Consider the following 21,646-nt stretch of genomic DNA (forward strand, 5'->3'; position numbering starts at 1 on the left):
TGGCATCCACTCATGCTGAAGGGTCATTACAGACACGAATGAAGTTTGTGTCCCGGGAAAGCTTTCAAACAGCAAGTTGGCTTCTTGGCAGATGTGGCACGCACACGCCACCAGCAGCAGTGGAGGAGAGCAACCGAAGTCAGCAGACTGGAGAGATGTCAACGCAGAGAGCGTGGCAGGAGGCCAGAGACAGTGGGTTCTGAAACCTGGAAGGCAGTACTTGGGCTGAGGTCACACCATTCAGAGCAGCTCCCGAGACACAGCAAGAATGAGACTGATACTCTAGCTACTGCCTGCCACTGTCACAGACTTGGGAATCACCTCCTGCTGCCATTCATCCTGTATTTTTATACCATGCACACCTCAGATGGAGCAGACTCATCCAGAACCACACCTACAGCACAGGATGCTGCAATCAGGTGTCAAGTACAGGAAAGGAGTGACAGAAAACCCTTCCTCATGACAAAGATCTTATCATGTCTCTCATTTCAGGGGCATCTGAGGGAACTGAGGAAGCCAGGTACCCAGATTCCTGGGTAGGCATCACTTCCTATACATCTCATCCCCAGTGACACAAGGCAAATTTACAAACAGTTCAGGACAGGAAGTGAGCCTAAGGGAAGAATTACTGCTGATGATTAGTCAAAGAGGAACTTGCTGCGGCACAGGGACCAGTCAAAGGTCACGCACCCACAGGGCCAACGGTGGCTTGTGATAAAAAATGAGCCTGCTCAGGGAGATTCCCCTCTGGCCACCACCTTCACCAGCCTACACAGTCTCAACCCGAGGATGGGATGTCACAGGTACCTGACAGGCACACAGGGCAAAGGAGAGTCTGTAACGATCCTCTTGCTCCTCTGTACACTATGTTCCAGCTGCTGGTTAAACACCGCTGTGCCAGTAATGTGACGAATAGTGTTAGTGCTTCAAAGGCATATACACAGACCACGCACTGGGAGACGCAGCTCGTCAGCCGCACGTGCAGCTGCCCATTATGCCACGGCTGTCACCCATCAGCACCAGGACTCGTGCTGGTAAACTGGTCAGACCGGCCCCCGAGCCGGCAGCCGCGGTTGTGAGGGGCTCAGCTATGACTCCCGCACCGTGCCACCCGCCACGGCGGAGCCCACGTGTGCTGCAGTCCTGCCCGCGGGCTCCCGGCCGGTCGGCCCCGTCAGCCGCCGGTCCAGCCCCGCCGCGGCACCGCCCCGGGGCCGGGGCACAGCCGGGCGGGCCCGGCGGGCACACAGACCGCAGCCCGCGCCGCTGTTTCGGGGCTGCGGCGACTCACCGCCGCCCGCCCGGTCGGCAGACCGGCGTAACGGCCCGCCCGAGGCCCGGTCGGCTGCAGCGACACGGGGGGCGGCGGCGAGGGTCGCTCTCAGCTCTGTTCCCCGGGGCGGATCGCGGCAGGGCCGGGGCCCGGCCCTCCCGACGACCTCCGTCCTCGGTGTGCGCGGGGCGGGGGCGCGCGGGGGCGGCACGGGGGGCACTGCGGCGCGGCCGCACCGCGACAGGGAGGCCGCGCTCCCGGGGATAACGGTGTGCGGGCGAGCCGGGCCCTGTGCGGGCGCCCCGGCCTCGCCGCGCGCCGCGGCGGTGCCGGGCCCGTGCGGGGCGGGAGGGGGCGCGGAGGCCGCTCCGGGCGGTCACTCACCTGCTGCCGCCGCCGCCGCCGCCGCCGCCGGGCCCCGCTCCGCCCCGCCACGTGCGTGCGCGCCCCCGCACCGCGCTGCGTGCGTGGCGTCAGCGCGCCGCCCGCGGGGACGCGCCCGCACGACAGCGACGTTCCCCCGCCGCCGGCTGAGGGCGCCCGCCCGGCCCCGGCCCCGGCCCCGGCCCCGGCCCCGGCCCCGGCCCCGGCCCCGGCCCCGGCCCCGGCCCCGGCCCCGGCCCCGAGGGAGGCGGACGAGGAGGCAGGAGTCGCGAAGCGCCGTCACTTTATTAACTCCCCATTACAGCACCAACGACCGGAGGCACGCCGCCGCTCCTGGCCCAGTAACCCGGCGCTGAGCCCTTCTCGGGACCGTGATTTGGAGAGCGCCGGCAGCAGGAGGCCCGGGCAGCGCCAGGATCGTGCCCTCGCCCCAGCAGCTCCCTCCACACAAGGCACTTGGGCAGCTCCGGCCCCCGCGGCTCCCGGGGTGGCTCAGAGACGGCCGCGGGTCCCAGCCCACAGCCCTTCCCTTGTCACTGCCCTACTCTTGGGTTGCCCTGAGAGCCTACACGCAGGAGTTACTTCAGGCAGCAGCTTCCAGCCTCTAGCAGCAGCAAGAAATGAAGAAACTTCTGCAGAGACTGGCAGCTGCTCATAGAGCAGCAGGCCATGAAGGAGCTACCAAAACCGAGAGCAGCATCTTCTGCAGCTAACCACTCCCCAAAAACCCCTGTACCAGTTGGGACAGGGAGGGGACCTCCGTCTCTTCCCACACTGGCCTCCTACCAATAAGGAGCTTGGGTCTCTGAATGCCGCCAGGTCTGCAGGTGAGAAAGGACTAGAGCAGCAGCCCCAGAGGTGCCAAGATGCTCCCAGGCCCTGCTGGCACTCTTCACAGCATGGGAGGCAGGGCGGATCATGCCCACATGGCAGATCTTGTAGTTTTTCCCATGGTTATTGTCCCAGTGGGTCTTTTGTCCACACTGGAAGGAGATGCAAAACTCTGTGCCCCGATGGGAGATGGATGGCTTGGGCAGGGTAAGCTCAAAAGAGAAGATGTCTGTGTCAGCTGAGCCGTACGAGCTGTGCATGTACTGGCAAGGGATGTCCCGGAAGCTCTTCCAGCCATCAAAGGTGATGCGGACTTTCACTTTCTTCTCGTACTCGATGTTTCTAACCTTCACTGTCCCTGACAGAGCACGGTTCTGGATCACACAGCTCTCCAGGCAGACAAAGTTGCTCTGCAGGCTATTGCGGAAAGCCACATAGTTTGCAGACGGCTGTGGGAAGTCCAGCACATACCTGCACACTTCTGGGCGTAAGTCCCACAGCCTAGGTCGGAAGCAGGCAAGGTCTGACAGGGCATGCTGCAAATCACAGAGGTCCTCCTCAATCTTTGAGAAGAAGCGGACAGCTGTCAGTGAGAGCCCCTTCATATCAGCAAAGACGACCTTCTTCTTCTTGCCCTTGGAGCTCTTGGTACTGTCTCGCTGCTCCGGCTCAGGTTCTGCACTCAGCTTCTGGTTGAGACAGGATCGGAGGGGTTTGCGGCCTCGGTTGCCCCGCAGCTCCTCGTAGGAGTTCAGCAGCTTGCGGATGGGAGGCGAGTGGCTCAGGCAGAGCCGCACGGCCAGGTCCACGGGCATGGCTGGGGGGGCCCGCCCGCTGCACACCTGGAAAAGCCTAGAGGCGAAGAGGGGGTCAGGCGGTGCGGCCCCAGCCGTCGGCCCCGGCGAGCCCCCCCGCCCCACCCGCGCCCGGCCCCGCTCACTCGCCGCAGCTCATCGCCTCCTGCCCGCTCCGCTCCGCTCCCGCCGCGGCGGCTCCGCGTCAATGGAGCCGTGGGAGCGCCCGCGGCCGGGACACCCCGCGCCGGCCAATCAAGGCCGACGCCGCTCTCCGCGGCGGCCAATGGGGCCCGGGACTGCCCTCGCCCCGCCCCCGCGCGGGGCCGCGCTCGCCCCGGGCCCGGCGGCAGCGGCAGCGCGCCCCGGAGACCCGCCGGTACCGGGCCCTACTGCGCCAGGCAGGGGCCAACAGGGGGAGCAGCACAGAAATGGGTCCTGGTGCCAGAAAAACACCAGCGCTTTTGGATAAGCAACTATCAACGCTGGGAGGTAGCTCTGGGAGAAAGAGGAGCACGTTCCTCTTACCTAGTCTTAGAGGGGGAGGTTTGAACTGGTTTCATACACCCCTTTTCAGATGCTTCTCCAAAGACAGCTGTTTCCAGGGTGTCTACGCAGAGAAAACCCCAGACCCCCAGCTCATCCTCTACCAACTCGGAAGCTTCTTACCCTATGTGTGTGGACTGAGAAGGAAATTTGCTCACACCCAAGCATGCAAGAGACACCGTGGTGTCCCTGACATCTATATTCAGAATGATCCTCACTATTCAGCTCACATGTGACTCCTTGACAGTAAAGACTGTCACCTAAATCAGATCACCCCTGCCTTGTACTCCTTGCTAATCTCCCCAGAGCTGTCTAGCCATTTATGTTAAGCAGCCCTGATTGTTCCTGCTGACAACACAGATTTTCATCAGCTCATGACACAGCTGACTGACCTATCAATACTTCCACATGGCTCTACACCACCATCATGTCTGAATGTCTGTAGCACAATGCAAGATACCTTTCACAGGATGGCCAAAGTGAGCTTGAACCCAGTGCTCAGCTCTCAAAAACAAGATGCAAAACCATCCTTTAAACACATCACCTCAGGCAGACAGTGCAACCCCCCCCCTCCCCACTTCAGCGACCTGGCGTAGCCAACACAAACATGAGTCTTCCTAGCAATGACACCAGTTGTCCCACCTTTCTCTGGCCCCCAGGAGAGCAGTTCTGTCTCAGGCAGGGAAATTGCAGCTCACCATCAGTGCCCTCCCTGTGACCTCTCCCACCATCCATCTGCTTTGTGTTCAGAGCTAATCACTAAATAAACCCAAGCTATTTCCACCCGGGGGAGAGCAGAGAACAAGGAACATATTTGATCCCAAGTTTAACACCAGAACCCATGGACACTGAAAAAGCTGTTCCTACTCTACCCATTCTCTTCCAGCAGCACAGATTAAGGTGGATGCACTGCTGTGTCTTCTCTGTCTAAAAGTACAAGCCAAACCTATCATTTTCTCAATAAAGTTGTGGACACTTCCCTTTTCCCCAACACAGACAGAACAGAGGTGCAGTGTTAGCAGTTCCCACAGATGTCTGGGTATTTACTCATGGAAGGACACAAAAGCAGGTAGCATTTTCAGGTGTGCCACAAATGACTCTCACTTGTAGCCTGACTGATTTCAGCCTACTAGCAATCTCCACTCCCCTGCCTAGCCTTGGAAGATACAGCCGTGTGCCAGCTGCCAAGCTCCAGAGACAAGCTGCACCAAAGGCACTCCGGAAACCATCAGGTCAGTTAAAGTTCAGCCACTAGAAGAGGACAGACGCCCCTCACGCTCACACTGCTGCAGACATGTGACACACAGCTGTGTGGCAAGTACAAGCTGCCTGGACAAGCATTCAAACAGACTGAATAGGGCCAAGGAGAAAGCCTGCAGACGTGCCACCTACACAATCCTCGGGCAGATCCTGTGGAGCACACTTCCACAGCAGCAGATTAACAAGGATTTTGTCTGGAAGCTTCAGTCACCTCTGTGAAGCTGTCTGGCTGTAAATACGGGGAGGGCACAATTCACAAGCCCTTCCTGGGGGGCTGTGGAGAGGAACATACTACTGATTCCTAAGGATTAAACCCAGCCCCCTCTTAATGTCTGTGCTTTAAAAAATCTTCTTTACCTAAATGGATTAATTAGGAAGACTATAAACCACACATGCAAAGCCACTCACACTACAAGATGCCCTGTGTCACCCCCAGTGCTGCAGAGGAAGATGCTCCCCAGATACCTCTCATGGAGACCATGCAGGGAAGAGACACCGCCCTGATGAACACAAGCCCCTTTCTGCCCATGCACTTGACAGGTTCTGAACTGAGGTACCTCAGAGGTACCAGAATACCCTGGCTTCTCCTCCAACTAGAAGAGGCCTGCATGGGGCAGCAGGGCCAGAGGAGCTTTTGCTTTGTGTGACTAGCAAAAATGAACTGTGGGTCCAACTACCCTTAGCAGTGGTTTCTGCAGAAGAGAGTCTGACAGTGTCTACTCTCACAAATGCAACCTGAAGCTGCACCAGAACCTCTCACCCTCTGCAGGGAGGTTATTCAGATGACACATAGCAGAAATTACCTTCTCCTGAGTCCATGACCACAGTTGTTCCGTTTTAGTGATTCTGTCTGCCAGTGCTCTTAAACAAGGCATCCCAGCAGCTACCTGCTGAACCTTTCCAGACACTACCCTGTGACACAGCCTGCCCTCACCCACGAATGCCAGAGTAAGGACTGTATGGCTGTATGCTGGGCCTGTCACAAGCAAACAGGAGCTTGATGAGCTGTGGGGGTAACAAACACCTCTGCGGTACAACACTGTGCTACTCCCCCCCAGTGCCAGTCTGCTCTGCCTGCCATGTCAGTGGGGACCTGGCCCTGGGAGGGGACCCAGCCCCAGAGGGGACCTGGCCCAGGCAGCCCCACGGGGAGCTCCTGCCAGCCCCGCTGTGGTGGGGTGGGCAGGGGAGAAGGTACGGTAGCTGCTCCTCCCACCATGCACTTACCTCTCCCCTCAGATGAGCTGCACGGCTCCTGAGGCCACCAGAGGGGCCACAGTTCTGTAACGGATCAGGTGCTGCGAGCCCTCCTCCAGGTTGATGGCATATTCCCTGCAGAGACAGGCGGGACATGAGCTGCAGCTCACACCCATCAGTGACACGGACTGATTCCTGTGCCATGAGCAGAAATGCCCACCTACCTCTGCTCATCTGTCTCTGGCTCCACTAGGATGTTCTCCTGCCGCTCCAGCACCCTCAGAAACACAAAGGAGTCCAGGTTGGGCTTTGGAACTGCAGACAACAGATTGAGAGCACAAGCTCAGCCCTCATTTATGTTCCTCTGCAGAACACTGAGGGGTCTGATGGGTAGCAAACCTATAGCCAGCAAAGGGAACACCAGAGACTTCTAACCAGATGCGTGTGCTCAGCCTCAGTGTAAGACAGGACTTGACAGCAGGGGCTAGCATGATCCCCCGGCTGCAGCACAGAACCATGTTACAACATTATCATCACATCACCTTTGCTTCAACTGAGCAGCAAGTGGAGCACCGGCCCTTACATCTGGGGCTCCCTTGAGCTTTGCCCAAACTCCCCCCTGCTTCTACAATTTTCAGACTACCCTGGAGTCAGGATGGACTCACCTGACTTTAGGAGAGACACTTTCTGCAGGTTAGGCGGCATGTGTTTTAGGGCCACATTTTTCAGGTAAGCCTCTGTGTTTGCCATATACCTGGAACAATTTTTGAATTGACTTGGTTAATGAAATACAAATCTGCAGGGAGAGTATTGACTCAAAACAAGAGTAAGCAACAGCTCCTCATCCCAGAGGCACAGCCAAAGACAGGCCCTTGACCTACCCTGGTAACTGACTCAAAAGTCACCAGAGTTCCTTTGTTGCCCATAAGGAAACCTCCTGGTAAGACACACTGATTCTTACTTCAAACCCGTCTAAGACTCACAGTATCAAGAACTTCAGCAAAACACAGAGGTAAGTTTCTAGAATCTATAAAAGGGGAGGAAGATACACTGAAAACCTACTCACTCTTTAGCAAAAGCAAACTCCTCTGGTGATAAAATGGAGGGCTCCCCTTCAGCTCGAGACTTCTCCTTCTCCAGGATGTGGGGGAAAAACTTCTCTATCTAATATTGGAACACAATCCAAAATAATGATACAGATCTCTCCCAAGAGTTCAGAGCTTAAACCCCCACTCTCCACTGGCTCCCCTACAAGCTGTAGGAGCAGCCACAGGCCTGCCCAAATCCCTGCTCCTGAACTAACTGTGACATCACATGGGATCACCAAACTATACAACCATGCATGCACACAGCAGGACTTGGGCAGAATGGGACAGCATTCAGCTGTGCCACTCCAGGCTTAGATTAAGCAAACAGCCCTCACAATGTTGTGATCAACATTGCTGTGATCTTCTTTCACTACAATATGAAAGTGTGTCCAAGAAATTAATTTCTTTGAGTTACATTTCAGACAAGAGAGAGAAAAGATGCTTTAATTAAATGCTGTGCTGAGGCAGGAAGCTCTGTGCAGGCAAAAATCTCTCCTGAAATTACCCTTTTTCACCCTCTGGGCTGCACAGCAAGCATTACCTTCACCAATCGACACCGCAAGTAGCTGCTGAGCACGTAACGGATCCTTTCGATCTCCATGTGGTGAACACTGACCTTCAGGTCTCCTCTTTTTGCCCGTTTCAGGTTTGCTTCCTGCACGGAAAAACAACGACAAGAAACAGAGAGGAAGACAAGTTTTGTATATACAACCCACAAAACCAGACTACAGCTGCTTTTGATGACCCAAAGCACACTGCTTCCTTGTACCTCAGCCCCTCTCCAAAGGCAAGCTCAAAGAAGAAACCTGGAGAAGCTTTGTCCCAGAGACAGGGAAGCAGACAATCCCGGCACTCTCAAAGAGACTCAGGCATGTACCTGCCAAACCAGGCAACCAGGGCCTGCCAGTACCACCGCCCGAGCCAGGAGAACCTACCATATGGTCCAGCTGCTCCACAACACACTCGATGACTTCAGGTTTACTCTCCAGCAGCTCTGGAGCAAATTTCTCATTCAGCCAGGCCTGAAAGAAGGCACACTGTCAACGAAAGCGGCGAAGATCTCAGCTATACACCCCCACCAGCGAGAGGGAAAAAACACGGCCAGGGCCCGCTCCTCGGCATCTGCTCCAGTGCGCCCAGCAAGCCCCGCTCCGCCGGCCCAAGCCCGCCGCTCTAGCCCCCGGTACCTGCTCCAGGCTGTGGATCAGCTGTGCTGGGGTGAGCACCAGCTCCTCGCTGTCGCCGTCCGAGTCGCCGCCGGCCGCGGCCGCCATCGCTCCCGCCAAGCCACCCACCCCGCCCGCGAGCGGCGCAGGCGCAGCAGCCCCGGAACATGGATGAGGAATCACGCTGCGGCTTTTTGGCCAGTCGGGAAACGGACCGGGGGCGCCGCTTCTTCGGCCAATCAGAAGGCGGATTGAAAAAAATCTATTTTTTCGTCCAATCAGAATGCAGATTGAAGATGCCGCTTTTGCGGCCAACCGGGAGGCGGGTTGTAATGAAGCTTTTTCGGCCAATCACGGTGCAGTTCCTGGCAGCTTTTTCAGCCAATCAGGAATCGGGGTGAATCTGGCCAATGAGAGGGCGGATAGGAAGTACAGTATTTTGGAAGTCAGGGGTTGGACCAGGCTGCAGGCGTCTCGACCAATCAGAGAGCAGCGTCAAGCTGCACCTCCCGGGCCCATCAGGAGGCGGAGCGAAGCGGCAGCTGTTTCAGCCAATCGGGGCTCTGCAGATTTGACACACGGACACGCCCGGACACGCCCGCCCGGACACGCCCGCCCGGACACGCCCGCCCGGACACGCCCGCCCGGACACGCCCGCCCGGACACGCCCGCCCGGACACGCCCGCGTGTCCCCCGGCCCCAGGCACTACGCGGCCGCCGGCCCTGCCCCAGCCGGAGGAGGGCGCCCCGGCCAAGCCTCTCGTGCGCCGCGGCCAGGCCCCGAAGCGCTGCGGTTCTGCCACGCCCGGCCCGGCGCTCCAGAGCCACCCTGTGCCCCCGGCCACGGCGCTGCCAGAACAGACCTGGACACAGTTTAAGAAAAGGTTTACTGATCCATCAGTACTTCTGCCAATATTGCAACAGCTGTGAAAGGCAAACACTGTTACAGTTTAGAAAAAACAAATTTTATACAATGAAAATATTAATTAGATCTCAAACCCCCAGTGGCTGAGGAATGAGCCTGGAGTTCCATATCCAGTATTAGCACCTGCAGCACCACCAACCAATCCAGCCCCTCCACTCCTGCCAAGCGTCTCTTCTGAACTCCTGAGTTCTTTCCACAACTGGACACTGACACTCAGCCCCTACACCAGGACACCTGGGCTTTGATACGGGAACAGGATGGAAGAGAAAGGATTCAGCCAGCTTGGATCATGGGGAACTTCACTCGTGCAGGTACTGCTGAGCAATGCACGGGGATGCTAAGGAATGCACAGCTCAACTCCTCAACGTGTGCCAGCAGACAGAATTAAGAAATCCATCTTACGCAGTATCTTACAGTCTGTCAGATCAATGTTTTCCTATAAATTATATATAAGAAATCCATAAAGAAACAGTTTTACACTTCACATATTAATCAGAGAAGGGTGGGAATCATTATTTTTTTTGGCTCAGCATCCACTTTACTGTGCTCACTGTTTCATGACTGGCCAGGCCTCTCTTGGTGAGCACTGACGAGGTCAAGAACAGCATAGACACAGGGGCAGAAAAACCACCAGGGTTAAAGTCTGGCTACAACCTCCCCATCGAGGGATAACAAGGACATTAATACAAGGAACACTTCGCCTTTAGGTTTTCCACAAGGATCAGCACAAGTGATGTTGCCTTGAGTCATTCTCACTGGGAAGAGGCACTGTGTATCTCGGCACTCTAACACTGAACTGGAGGGAAATTCCCAACTTTGAGCCGGAGCTTTCCAAAGCCCAACTGACACACAGAAGGGTTTTAGAACCAGGGAGGAACAGCACTGCACTTACAGGACTAAAACTAAACCTCTGTTGGGCTGAGGGTCCCATTTCTTTCAGGAGAGAACACAGTTTTACCACTTCTGCCTTTTCTTGAGAAAGAAAACCCCAAACCAAACAAAAACTAAGTGATCCTGTTGCTTCCAAATCTACTGCAAAGTGGATGCTGACCAGCTAGGTCACCCCGTGGGGAGCAGTTTGAGGAAGTTAGTCCTTGTAGTAGATGGCACTGTGGATCTGGCAGCAGAGAAAGGAATGATGCTCTAAAGTAGGAGGTAGGGGAACCTTGGTACAGCAAATCCACCGGTGAGCTATCATCTGGAAAAGAAGTTTCATATGGTTAGAAACTCTTCCTGAATCAGACCAAAAGCTCCCCTACACAAACCTTTCTGCAGCTGCAGGAAGAGTATGGCAGGAGGAGAAAATTACCATGTGCTATGTTGAACAGCATAAGCAGAACCCAGAACTCTTGATTTCATTTGTCAAAAAAAAAAAAAAATTAAAGACCTTTATTTTTTGTTTCTTTTTACATAACAGGCGTAAATATTTCCCACTCTTTTCTGTATACACTGCCAACAATCGGTAATTAACACTCCCATCCAGGACCTTCAGAGCACCTGACACAAGGGAGCCAGTCCCAATGTGAGGTTTCCAAAAGCAAAGTCACGGATAGTAATTTTGGTGGCCTGTATTGGATACAATAAGCATGAGCCCATGTCCTGTGATTTCTCTTCATTTTGTGACTTGCCCCAAAGCCTCTCAGCAGAGCTTTTCAAGGCTGCTGGCCCCTCTTATCCAAAACCATCACAAGTAAAGGCATCAGCATGATAACTAGAACAGCAGCCAACTGACAGACTGCAACAAAAAGGCTCTGTATGCTAGAATACACCCAGGGACAGAGTCCATTTTCTACTGACCTGAGAAGAATTTTGGACATAATATAGCAGAAGTTACCATATTTACACAATCGAGACCCAAATTTCTCCAAGTTAACGTTCAGCAACATCATGCCCAGTACTGGTATTTTTACTTCCAAGAAGAGCTGGTCCACACAGGATTTGTGTGAACACAGTCTTTGATTACATACAAGGGTGGGATAAACTCTCAGCATGACAGCACCCAATCCTCTGAGCACAGAAAGATGTCAAGATTGAGCTGAGCAAAGGGTAACACGTACCTGAGACTCCACAGTTCTATCTTCCACTGGTCAAACCTCTGTCTTCATAAATGGTAATTTCAATCTGCACAGAAAAGCTGTTAGGGAAATACACTATAAAGAGACTATGAAAACATACTCAGAAAAAATCAGAAAACACTATGACGGGACTTTGGATATCTTAGCTATTTTAAGGCAGATCCCAGAGCTCCAAAGTAAGGGAAGTGTCCATGTGAGATGCCTCATCAGGTAAGAGCATTGGCTCCCAGCCCAGGGCCTGCACAGCAACTTGGTGCTGTGTACAGAAGGTTTGAGCCCTGCCCCACTTCAGCTACATTTTGGGGAAGGCTGTGCACCAAGCAAAAAAGTTAATACTGAGAAAAAAGGAGCCATGCAGGTGGCATCTCTGAGCTATGTGGACAAGGACACGAAACTCACCTGCAAGGAATTTGCCTTAACAGACATTCAATTGGCATTGGGTTCCAAGTTGCTGTGGCTCCAATATTTTCACAGAAAGATGTGCTACTCATTCTACTCCCCTATTTGCTATGAGAGGTCTTTACAACTTCAAGCAATAACCACATAAAATGTCTGCAGTGTTGCCCAATAGCTGAAGAAAAGGAGTTGAAATAAGCCACACCAGAAGCAAGAGCAAGTGCTGGGCTTGCAGTGATGTTGTATGTCAAAATCTTCACCAGAACCTGAGCTGAAGCTGGCAAATTAATTAACAGCCAGGTCGTGTTCTCACAACATCAATTTCTGCCCTACCAACACGGTCACTTCTTTCCCCAGTCAGAAGAACATTTCTGGAGGTCAGTGGAATAGAGGAAGGATCTCTAGTGCTCTTTCCAGGCAGTCACAAAGGTCAGGTTCCACATTTTCATGGGCTTTCCAGGTACCAAATCTTAACATACTAAAACCTGACTGGAGACTAGGACACAACAAAGCGCAACAAGACTAATCACCAATTCTGTACCACAGATCAAGCATGAGCAGAGCTGCCTCACTGAGACAAATGAGGAGCACAAGGCGGGAGACAATGTCAGAAGCCACAGAAGGATACAACTCTTAATCCTCTTTCAATGGGGTCTGTCAGCAGAAGGCCCTGAGGAGCATAGATCTTCTCATTCTGTTCCTGAATGAACTTAGCGATTTTCTTTAGAACCTGGTAATGAAACAGCACAGGAGTCACAACCGTTTCCTTTCCAACACTAGCACAGTTATGGCAATGTGAGAACTAACACAGCTGCTCTGACGGCTCCACGGTGTGGGCACTTGCCACAGGATTCAGGGTGACCCCCAAGGGACCCAAACTGACCAGCACCAGCATGTCTGAGGTACCTCTGTACAGGATCTGTACCAAAAGACTGCAAGGCACAGGAAACCCACCAAGAACCAAGTACTTGGCTGCAGGCTGAAGGGGAAACAATCACATACCTTTTCATAGTGTGTCTCCATGCACAGGAAGATGGTGTAGGCAGTCAGACAGGCAAGACAACCCTCAAGATAAGATTGGCCCCCAAGTTTCTCAGCTTCTGCATAGAGGTTGTTCAGTGTCCGGACCGTCTCCTCAAACTGCTGCCTGTCAATCTGCAGGAAGAGCAAGTGGGGCTCTCAGCTGCACACTTCAGAACTCACCAGGACCCCTGTACGTCCACTTCCACCCATGGATCATCTGCACTGTGCTCAGAGCCCCAGCCTGAGACACACGGAGTTACAGACCTGCAGCTCTTTGTTAGGTACCTGTCCTGTGCTCAGGCTGAGTCTGAATTCAAACATAATATGGACACAAAACCATTCAGAGCAACACACCTAAGCAAATGTGTAATTCAACCATGAAAAAACCAGAATTAACGCACAAGGATGTGCTGGGTTAAAGTGAACAGGCAGAGAGTGGATGGACACTCCATACCCACAGTGCCTCGGTGCTGCTGCAGTGCTGACCAAACACACCCTCAACAAAACACAACAAAGAAACGAGGAAGGGAAAAATGCCGGTTTTGAGAAAGAAAATGGGGTAGGAAGGTGTGTTTGTTTGACTGTCAGCTTAAGATACCACATCTGATAGCACTGACCATAACGAAAGTACTTGAGACAGCATTTGTGAGGCCTCCAAGCGGGTTCGGCAGGACGGGCAGGATTCCAAGGGAAAGGACAATGTTAACACCTGAGTACAGAGTCGGCTCTGTTCCCACAGACACAACGAGTACATTCTGCTCTACTGCTGCAAACCAGCCGCCTGCCCCAGGACTGACCACAGTGGACACGGGGGAGGAACCACGTCCGCTCCTGCACCTGAACGGCCTCGGTTAAAGATTCGTGCGGGAGGAGCTACCCCGCCCTCGGGGAACCCGCGGAACTGGCTCCGACCCGGGCAAGGCACCTGCCAACGCCCCCGGGGCGCAGGCCCGTACGGCCCGGCCACGGCCCTGCCCGGCGCGCCGGTTCCGTGCGCCGCGCTCGCCGCGAGCCCCGGGCCGACCCCGCCTCACCCTGTTCTCCAGCTCGGCCGGGAACTTGCTCTGGAACTGGCAGCGCGTCCCACCGCTGTAGTCGCGCTGGATGAACACCTTGCCCGACACAGGCGCCTGCTGCGGCCTCATCGCGCCGCCGCCCCGGTCCCGTCCGCTCCCTCCGGAAAGCCGGCCGCCCCGCGCACTTACGGCTGTCGCAAAACCGCCGAGGCGACGCCGGGCGCCGGGTGAGGGCGGAAGTGCCGCCGGGGGCCGCGAGGCGCGGCAGTGCGCAGGCGCAGCCCCCGGAGGCCGCTGAGCGGCAGGAATGCGCGCCCGCGCAAGCCGCCATGTCCGCTCGGGTGTGCGGCCCTTCCCGCCCCGGGGCGGTCAGCTTACGGGACAGCCCCCCGGCCCCCCGGCTGTGCTGGGTACCGCCCGGGCCCCGCGGGCACCGGCAGCCGGCGCTGGCCCGGGCCTGGGGCTGGCCCGGGCCTGGGGCTGGCCCGGGATCTGGGGCTGCCCCGGGCCTGGGGCTGTTCCGGGGTCTGGGGCTGTTCCAGGGCCGCCATTCCCAACTCGGGGATCAGTTCCATGGCTTTTCTTAGGAACCGGAGCCGCTGCGAACAGACCACGCTGCCGCAGCTTTATCCCAGCCGGTTGTGCTGACGCACACGGGATCCGTTGGCGGCCCCTTAACCTTTGCCCGAGAGCTCCAAGCTGCCAGGCGTCAGCAAGGGCACAGGTCAGTCAGGTTAAGGAAGAGCTGGAAACTGCCGTGGCGCAGCCCGGGTAAGCAGCAGAGCTTAGGGACAGTCTCACACCAGAACTGTGTCCTGGGGCCGCAGTGTGGGGTGGGAGAGGTATTGGCCCCGCTGCTGTCCCTGCGCCCCGCGGCCACAGTCCTGCTCCGTGCCGGCCGAGCAGCCAATGCTGGGATGCCAGCATATTCATCTGAATATAACGGGAGACCTGAATCAAGAAATTAGATAATTAGAATTTAATAGATGTTCATTACTGTTGTGCTTTTGGAATAGAGGAGGTGGCAAACACTGCAATCCCTGGAAATCTTCCAGGTTTGCCATGCGGACAGGAAGACCAGGCATGGAAATGGTGATCCTGCAATCCGTCCATTTCTGAAAGATCCATGTATTGTGTTACAGTATTTTATGATCCCATGCCTAAGTTCATAATTTTAACAGGCTTATTCTGATTCAAACCAGTGAATTAGCATAAGCCTGTTAAAGTTATACAGAGAGTGTCTCTGAAATCATAAAGCGAGGTAGTAAATGACTTTGTTCAGGAGAGAACCGGACTCTGTCCCCATGCTGCATGCCCTCAGCTGACCTGGAGAGGCTCAGGCACTTCCCACAAAACCAGGGCTGTGTCTTTAGGAGCTCATCCTTTGGGATCCTGTCCTTCAGGAGGGGCATTTGGGGTGCTTGTGCTGAAGGTGCCATGGGGCTGCACGGTCCCACTCTGCTCCTGCTGAGACCCACAGGCAGATCAAGGTGTTGAACAGCCACTGACTCCTTGTTGTTCATGGGCACAGGGTTTTCCAGCCTGGCCAAGCACAGACACTTGTGTCTCCTGGAGAGGACAGACACACTTGGAAACAAAGAGTCTTTCAGGCCACCTAATGCAGTATGGATGCAAGAGGACAAATCAAATTTACAGGCATGGCTTAGATTGGGAGATACACTTGCAAAGCCAATTTGTTTCATTTTATGGGCTTGAAATATTCTAAGTTAGAGATCCTTGTATAGTTTGAATTAGTTTGGGACAGGGGTATTCTGGAAAGTCAGATCTGGAGGAGTTTTCATTCAGGGCATTTGAAACTGAGTAGGGGCCATCCAGCATTTCTGTAATGCTCTCAAAATATTCCATGTCTGCCCAAAACACAAACTACCACATGACAAAGAAAATGATGAATACCCTGAAAATGGAGATATCTATCGTGTATTAAATATTCAGGAATAGGATTTCATATGTGTATCAACAGAGAAAGTGAGAATTTCAAACGGTGCTGCTTTCAAAAGAAAAAAAACCCAACAAAACCAAAACCAAAAAAACAGAAGAAAGCTCTAAGTAGCACCAAAAATGAAGTTGGGTTTTTTTTTTTTCACTACCAGTTTGTGCTATTGACAAAGTTATCAGTTTTATTGTCTGAAGAGGAGCATGAGTGCAGGGCTTGGAACTGGCAGGTTCGTGTCCTGACAGCTCAGGTGACCCCACTAGGATGTTCCCCGCACCCTGCCGTGCATGGGGCTGCCCAGGCACCCCAGCTTGTGCTGACCAGACTTGAGAATCAGGCAACCAGCAACTTCCTCCTGGGCTGGCTGGAATCCCGACACCCTTCCTCCAACACGAGGAGCCACTGAGAGTCGCAAGCCCGCGGGCTCTGCAGTGCATTTTGTGCCCTGCAAGCCAAAAGCAGCAAGAAGACCTTGGCAGCACTGAGTTAGTTAATGGTTGGACTCAGTGATCCCAGAGGTCTTTTCCAACCTTAGTGATTGTGTGATTCTAAGACTAGTTCGGCAGAGGGATAAGCCCCTGGCTCCCACTGCTGAGCTCAGCTGCCAGAAAAGTTCCCCGGGAAGTAGCACAATCTTTGTTTGGTCATTAAAGCAGAAAAAGAGAGAGGGAATCTTAGGAAATGCTTGAAACGATTAGGTGATCTTAACTCTAAGGAGCTAAACAAATGCAAAGCAATTCCCCCCTCAGCCCCTCGTGCTGCTGTAGAATGTAATCTCATTTCTAAACACACAATTACAGAAAATAAAAAGAAAAGAAAAGAATAATTAATTTCTGCTTCCTCATGCAAATCCTCTGACCAATCATTTAGGGATCAGGGGCAATTCAGCTTCTTGTGCAAATTCCAAACTGAAGGCCTGAAAAAAACAAGTGAATGGATTTACTTTTCTAAGAACCAGAATTAACAAAGGTTCCATTTTCCATGGTTATGTGCCTGGCCAGACAGCCCTTGCTGACAAGCTCTCAAAAAACATGTGTTGGCCTGTTGAAAAGGCCCCAGTGTTGACTGACAGACAATTGAAGTGACAAATTGTTTCATTGTACTTGGCAGGGAGAGCGCTGTATTAGATAATTATGGCGAGGAGGGAAGCGACAGGTCACAGGTCAGAAGACACGTCTGACCCTGTTTTCTGAAAGCCCTGAAAGGAGCCCATGCCCGGAGAGCAGCGTGATGCTGCTAGTGGCTTCTCCTTCCGCTGTGGTGATTAAGAGCTAACGAAGATGCAGTGGGATGAGCTCGTTCTCGCCCCAGCCGTGGCTCCTGGGACGGGGCTGTGTGGCTTCCCAGCAGCACCCACCGCACGGAGCATCCTTGGCTGCCTTCAGCACAGCACTGGGACACTACCACCTTTCCAGCAGCACCACACCCCTGCCAGCACCTCGGCAGTCCATGTTCTGAACCGGCAGGAAAAAGCACCGTGTCTGGCCCTGAGTCCTGTCCCAGGCACTTGGGCACAGACACCTTCCTTTGCCAGCCTGCAAACACCAGCAGGAACAGCCCCTCCCCGCTGAGGTCTGGGTTTTTTGCTGGCTACAACAGAGTACAACTAATAGTTATTGAAGCTTTTCTCCTGCCATAGAAATAAAATATGGCATGGAATCACAGCACAGCTACTCCATTGAGAGCAATGCTACACTGAGTAATACCAATAATTCAAAACAGATGAGCCAAAGGCTCGAGCACTATGGGCTCAGTATCCCAGTCTGCCCTGACCCCTGGAATTCGCTGAAAGTTACCTTGAGACTCGCCAGAACTCTTTTGTAACTTCTGTGAGGGTTATTTATTGCAAAGTCATAAATATTTGCTATGGATTTTCTCCATCAATCTACAAAATGAATTAGGTTAGAAAAAATGTATGTACTTGGATTTTGGGCATGTGTTTCCCAGGCAGGGGAGAAAGCGTTGGATCTCCATTGTGCAGAAGACAGGCTGCTGCAGAGTTTTGGGCTCTGCTGCCTGTGCTAATTAATTCCCTTCCACAAACAGTTTAAAATGCACAGTACAGTTGAGAAAGGGGGAAGGGAGGGAAGATGTACTTCTTTAAATCTCTTTTTAAATCTTTCATAAAATTATTTATGGGGAAAGGAAAATTCTGTTTCCCTCTCCTCCTTCCCTGCTACTCCATTAAAACCCTGAAGTTAAGAGGCAGCATATTGTGCCCCAGGGAATCAGCCTTAAGTCAGCATGTCGCAGTCTACCTCAGAAGCCAGCACTGTCACCAGCTGGATGTCGGGATGGAACGAGAGTGCCCAGGCTTCTCTCCTTCCATCCCAAGGCAAAGCTGCCTTGGGGCAAAGCCACCCATTTCTTACTGTTAAAAAGAGGAGGGAGAGCAGGACTGGCCTTGCCTTGCAGGCATTTCTCTTAACAAGTTTTTATTCAGGAAAGTGCTTAAGTGAGACCTTAACTTTGAGGATACTACAGTAGGATTTGAGCACACGTGGGTGCTGTACCTGTTGGTGAAGGGGTGACAATGAGAAGTGGGGCAAGTTCTTCCCCCAGAGGGTGTTCAGGCACTGAACAGGCTCCCCAGAGCAGTGGTCATGGTCCCAAGCCTGCCAAAGCTCAAGCATTTGGACAACAATCTCAGGCACAGGGTAGGATCCTCAGGCACATGAGCAGGGCCAGGAGTTGGGTTTCCATGATCTTTGTGGGTCCCTTCCAATTAGGCCTCCAAGATCCTGCACCTTTTCAACAACTGCCGAGTGACTGCATGGGACCTGGCAGCCTGTGTGTCCCGACAGCAATTCACACGCAGGCAGTGAATCCTGTACTCCTGTGTCTGGTCATCCTGACACCAAAAGCTCCTGAAAAGGTTTGCATGAATGAGCTGATCTAGCTTTGTTTCTGCTGCCATGGTTTGGCCTTTACCCTTTGGCCTTTGCCCAGCTCTGTGGCCACAAGAGCGAGGGTCTGGCCACAGATGACTGCACAGCTGGCCAGATGCTTATTGTGCGTGGCACAATGAGCCATGGTGGGGGCCCTCAGCTCCTGCTGCTCCTCAGCCCCAGCCACTGCCATGCTTGGTAAAACACTAAACCCAGCATTTTTTTTCCTGCTGCAAGGAAGGCTCCAGTGCAGTCCGTTGTGTGGGCTGCGTGCAATGCTTCCTGGTGCCAGGGAAAAGGGATGTTGTTTCCCCTGCAGTTGGAGCTGTGCCCTGTTTCCATCCTGCTTTTCTTCCACTGTACCTGTGCAGCAACCCCAAGCCCTGCCAGCCCTGGCTTTCCCTCCTTGGTGAGAGCCCTCGGTGCTGTGGGGACCCAGCAGCCAGGGCTCTGGTCAGCGCTGAGAAGCTGCATGTGGCCCGTGCCAGCCGGCTGGCCCACTGGAATGCAGCTGACAGGTTGAAAAAGGCCCCCGATTTCCTTCTCTTATGAGTGTCCCAGGAAGGAACAGCTGCCTCTCTTGTTCATTGTACACCCACTTGGGACTCTGCCCTGTGCAGGTGATTGGTCTGGCCAGGTTCGGAAGCAATGTGACCAAGAGCACTAAGGGATTTGGATACATGCTGGCAAGAATGTTAGCAAGAATACCTTTCCGTGCATGTAGGTACGGTCAGATCAGCTTGCCTTCATGCTGAGGATCTGCATGGGGCTTTTTGTGTAGGTGTGTGTCCAACAGCATCTAGATGTCAGTGACAACCCAGGCTACATGTGCAGGTGTGGGTCCATGTGTCTGCCTGCTTGGGCAGCACATGCACACCTGCCATCAGCTGGCCACCACCACTGGACACAGGCTCCAGGCTGGGCACCAGAGTAGTAGGAAAAGTTGAGAGAGGGAGCATGACAGGAGAAGCTATTTGTTCAATCAATGATTTACCAGATGTGTACACTGTACTAAAGACTTGTAAACATACTTTAATGGCCAGCTGTAAATCCAGGCAGTAGCAGTGCCAGCTTCATCTTCATCAGATGTGTCTTAAGAACAGCAGAGGAAAGGCTCTGAATCACTTTGTTACAGGCTCTGTCAACTCTGCAATTATGCGTGTAAATCACAGAACCAATATCCTCAAGTCAAAATTATTTGAGTGTCAGGAAAGGTTTTATAACCAGCAGACTCTCCTTTGCTGAGTTCCCTGCAGTTCCTTGTCTTCCACAGCGGGCATCTCCAGAACACTGGGTTTCCGTCCCAGTGCCCCAAGTGCATGGCTGTGTTTTCACTGACTATGCTGGAAGTCTCTTTTGTTAGTCACTGAAGCACAGCGTCATTAGTGAGAAGTGCAGAGTGTACACAAAAAGGAACTTGCCAAATTACTAATAAGCAGAAACTCCATCCATCTTAATGAGACAGGGTTAAGAAAATAGCAACCTAGAATATACACAGTGGAACCTTTCCAATCTGCTTATTTACTCCTGTAAGAAAGTAGTTCTGTGAACTCCATCTCTGCTCCAGCTTATCACGTGGTTTACAAACCACAGGCATCTTATACTCTTGCAAATCATTTAGCATGAGAAGGATAAATAAATAAGTGGATGGCTCAAAAATTTTTAGAGGGAAGAGGGCAGATAGGATTGCTGAAGAGCAAGAAGCATGAGATGTTTCCTCATGGTGGGCTAGTCTCCCGCTCCCCTCCTTTGGGGTCCTCACAAAAGCAGCCAAGAGCCCCATGTTCTCAGGCAGCACGGGGCCACTCTTGGGCCGAGACTTCCATCATGCCAGCCCAGCACTGGCATTTATACCTCCCCAGTGACTTGCAGCCCTTCCCCAGGTTACTCTGGCAACCCAGAAAGGGTTTGCACCCACATCAATGTGCCTGCACACCTGTGCTCCCCAGCCACATTTTTCTTTTGTTGGGTAAGGAATGACTTGCAGTGCCTTTCACGCATGCAGCTTGGCTGCTGCTGTTTTATTGAACACCAGCACTTGCTGTATGTTATTCAGGCAAACTTTATGTATGCCACAGACCCTCTCAGCAGCTTGCACCTGGTCCAGGGCAAAGCTGAGCCTTGTGGAGAAGAATGTGCTGTAATGCAGCAAGTTATTACAGGATAAATATTTATAAGCCCCTGTAAACATTTGCCATCGGTTCCCTCCTGGGACTAGGGGCCAGACGGTCAAGAGTTTCAGCAGTGCTGACGGCATTAGCCCTTGTAGTCCTTTATATGTTAGCTAGTAAACCTGTTGTTGGTCATGTATAGTTATAGCATTTATTGGTGCTAATTTCACACAAACAGGAGACATTGCCTGAATGGTTGGGTGCCTTCATCCTGGCCCTGCTGCTGGCCAGCTTTTGGTGAAGGTGTCTCCTGCAGCCCCAGGGGTCCTAGGCACCTGACTGAGGCATGGGACCGGGCCCCTGCAGCTGCAAAACGTCCCTGTGCAGATTCCCTTACCATGGGGTGAGCGAGTGTTCCTGGCTGCATCAGTGTTATTGGAGTCTTGGACCAATCTGCTGAGAAAACCAGAAAACAAACATGGCTAAACCGACATCCTCCTCAGACACTGACTCTGACAGGGGCTATCAGCTCTCGGTGGGCTGAGGGAGGTTCTAACCTAAAGCAGATATTCCCTGGGGGTGTCCAGCAGCTGTCCTGCTGCAGGGGTGGCATGGTGGGTTCTCCATGTAGGGACATGTTAGGTGGGCTGCCTCTGCAGGTGCATGCCATCTGCCCCCAGAGAGGTGGCATGGGCACCAAGGGACAGTGTGAGCCCTGG

General features: G+C 53.4%; 3 protein-coding genes across 3 annotated transcripts; all 3 read right to left on the reverse strand.

The window, feature by feature from the left end:
• Positions 1 to 123: 123 nt before the first annotated feature.
• On the reverse strand, positions 124 to 8,664 carry GINS4 (GINS complex subunit 4). The gene is made up of 8 exons (XM_066206069.1): positions 8,561 to 8,664; positions 8,309 to 8,395; positions 7,915 to 8,028; positions 7,352 to 7,449; positions 6,951 to 7,039; positions 6,510 to 6,600; positions 6,316 to 6,420; positions 124 to 206 (listed from the first exon to the last, which is right to left on the reverse strand). Exons 1-7 carry the CDS (start codon positions 8,645 to 8,647, stop codon positions 6,324 to 6,326), a joined length of 663 nt encoding a protein of 220 aa, XP_066062166.1. The 5' UTR covers positions 8,648 to 8,664; the 3' UTR covers positions 124 to 206; positions 6,316 to 6,323.
• On the reverse strand, positions 1,918 to 3,303 carry LOC136302605 (protein phosphatase 1 regulatory subunit 3C-B-like). Its single transcript, XM_066206067.1, has one exon. The coding sequence runs from the start codon at positions 3,301 to 3,303 to the stop codon at positions 2,440 to 2,442; it is 864 nt and encodes a 287-aa protein (XP_066062164.1). The 3' UTR covers positions 1,918 to 2,439.
• Positions 8,665 to 9,407: 743 nt separating the features above from the next.
• GOLGA7 (golgin A7) lies at positions 9,408 to 14,178 on the reverse strand. The gene is made up of 5 exons (XM_066206332.1): positions 13,993 to 14,178; positions 12,938 to 13,090; positions 12,564 to 12,665; positions 11,522 to 11,585; positions 9,408 to 10,662 (listed from the first exon to the last, which is right to left on the reverse strand). Exons 1-4 carry the CDS (start codon positions 14,101 to 14,103, stop codon positions 11,538 to 11,540), a joined length of 414 nt encoding a protein of 137 aa, XP_066062429.1. The 5' UTR covers positions 14,104 to 14,178; the 3' UTR covers positions 9,408 to 10,662; positions 11,522 to 11,537.
• Positions 14,179 to 21,646: the final 7,468 nt, after the last annotated feature.

This window comes from Chamaea fasciata, unplaced genomic scaffold, assembly GCF_029207755.1.
Source record: "Chamaea fasciata isolate MVZ Bird 193981 ecotype frontalis unplaced genomic scaffold, bChaFas1.0.hap1 SCAF_30, whole genome shotgun sequence".
NCBI classification, from domain to species: Eukaryota; Metazoa; Chordata; class Aves; order Passeriformes; family Sylviidae; genus Chamaea; species Chamaea fasciata.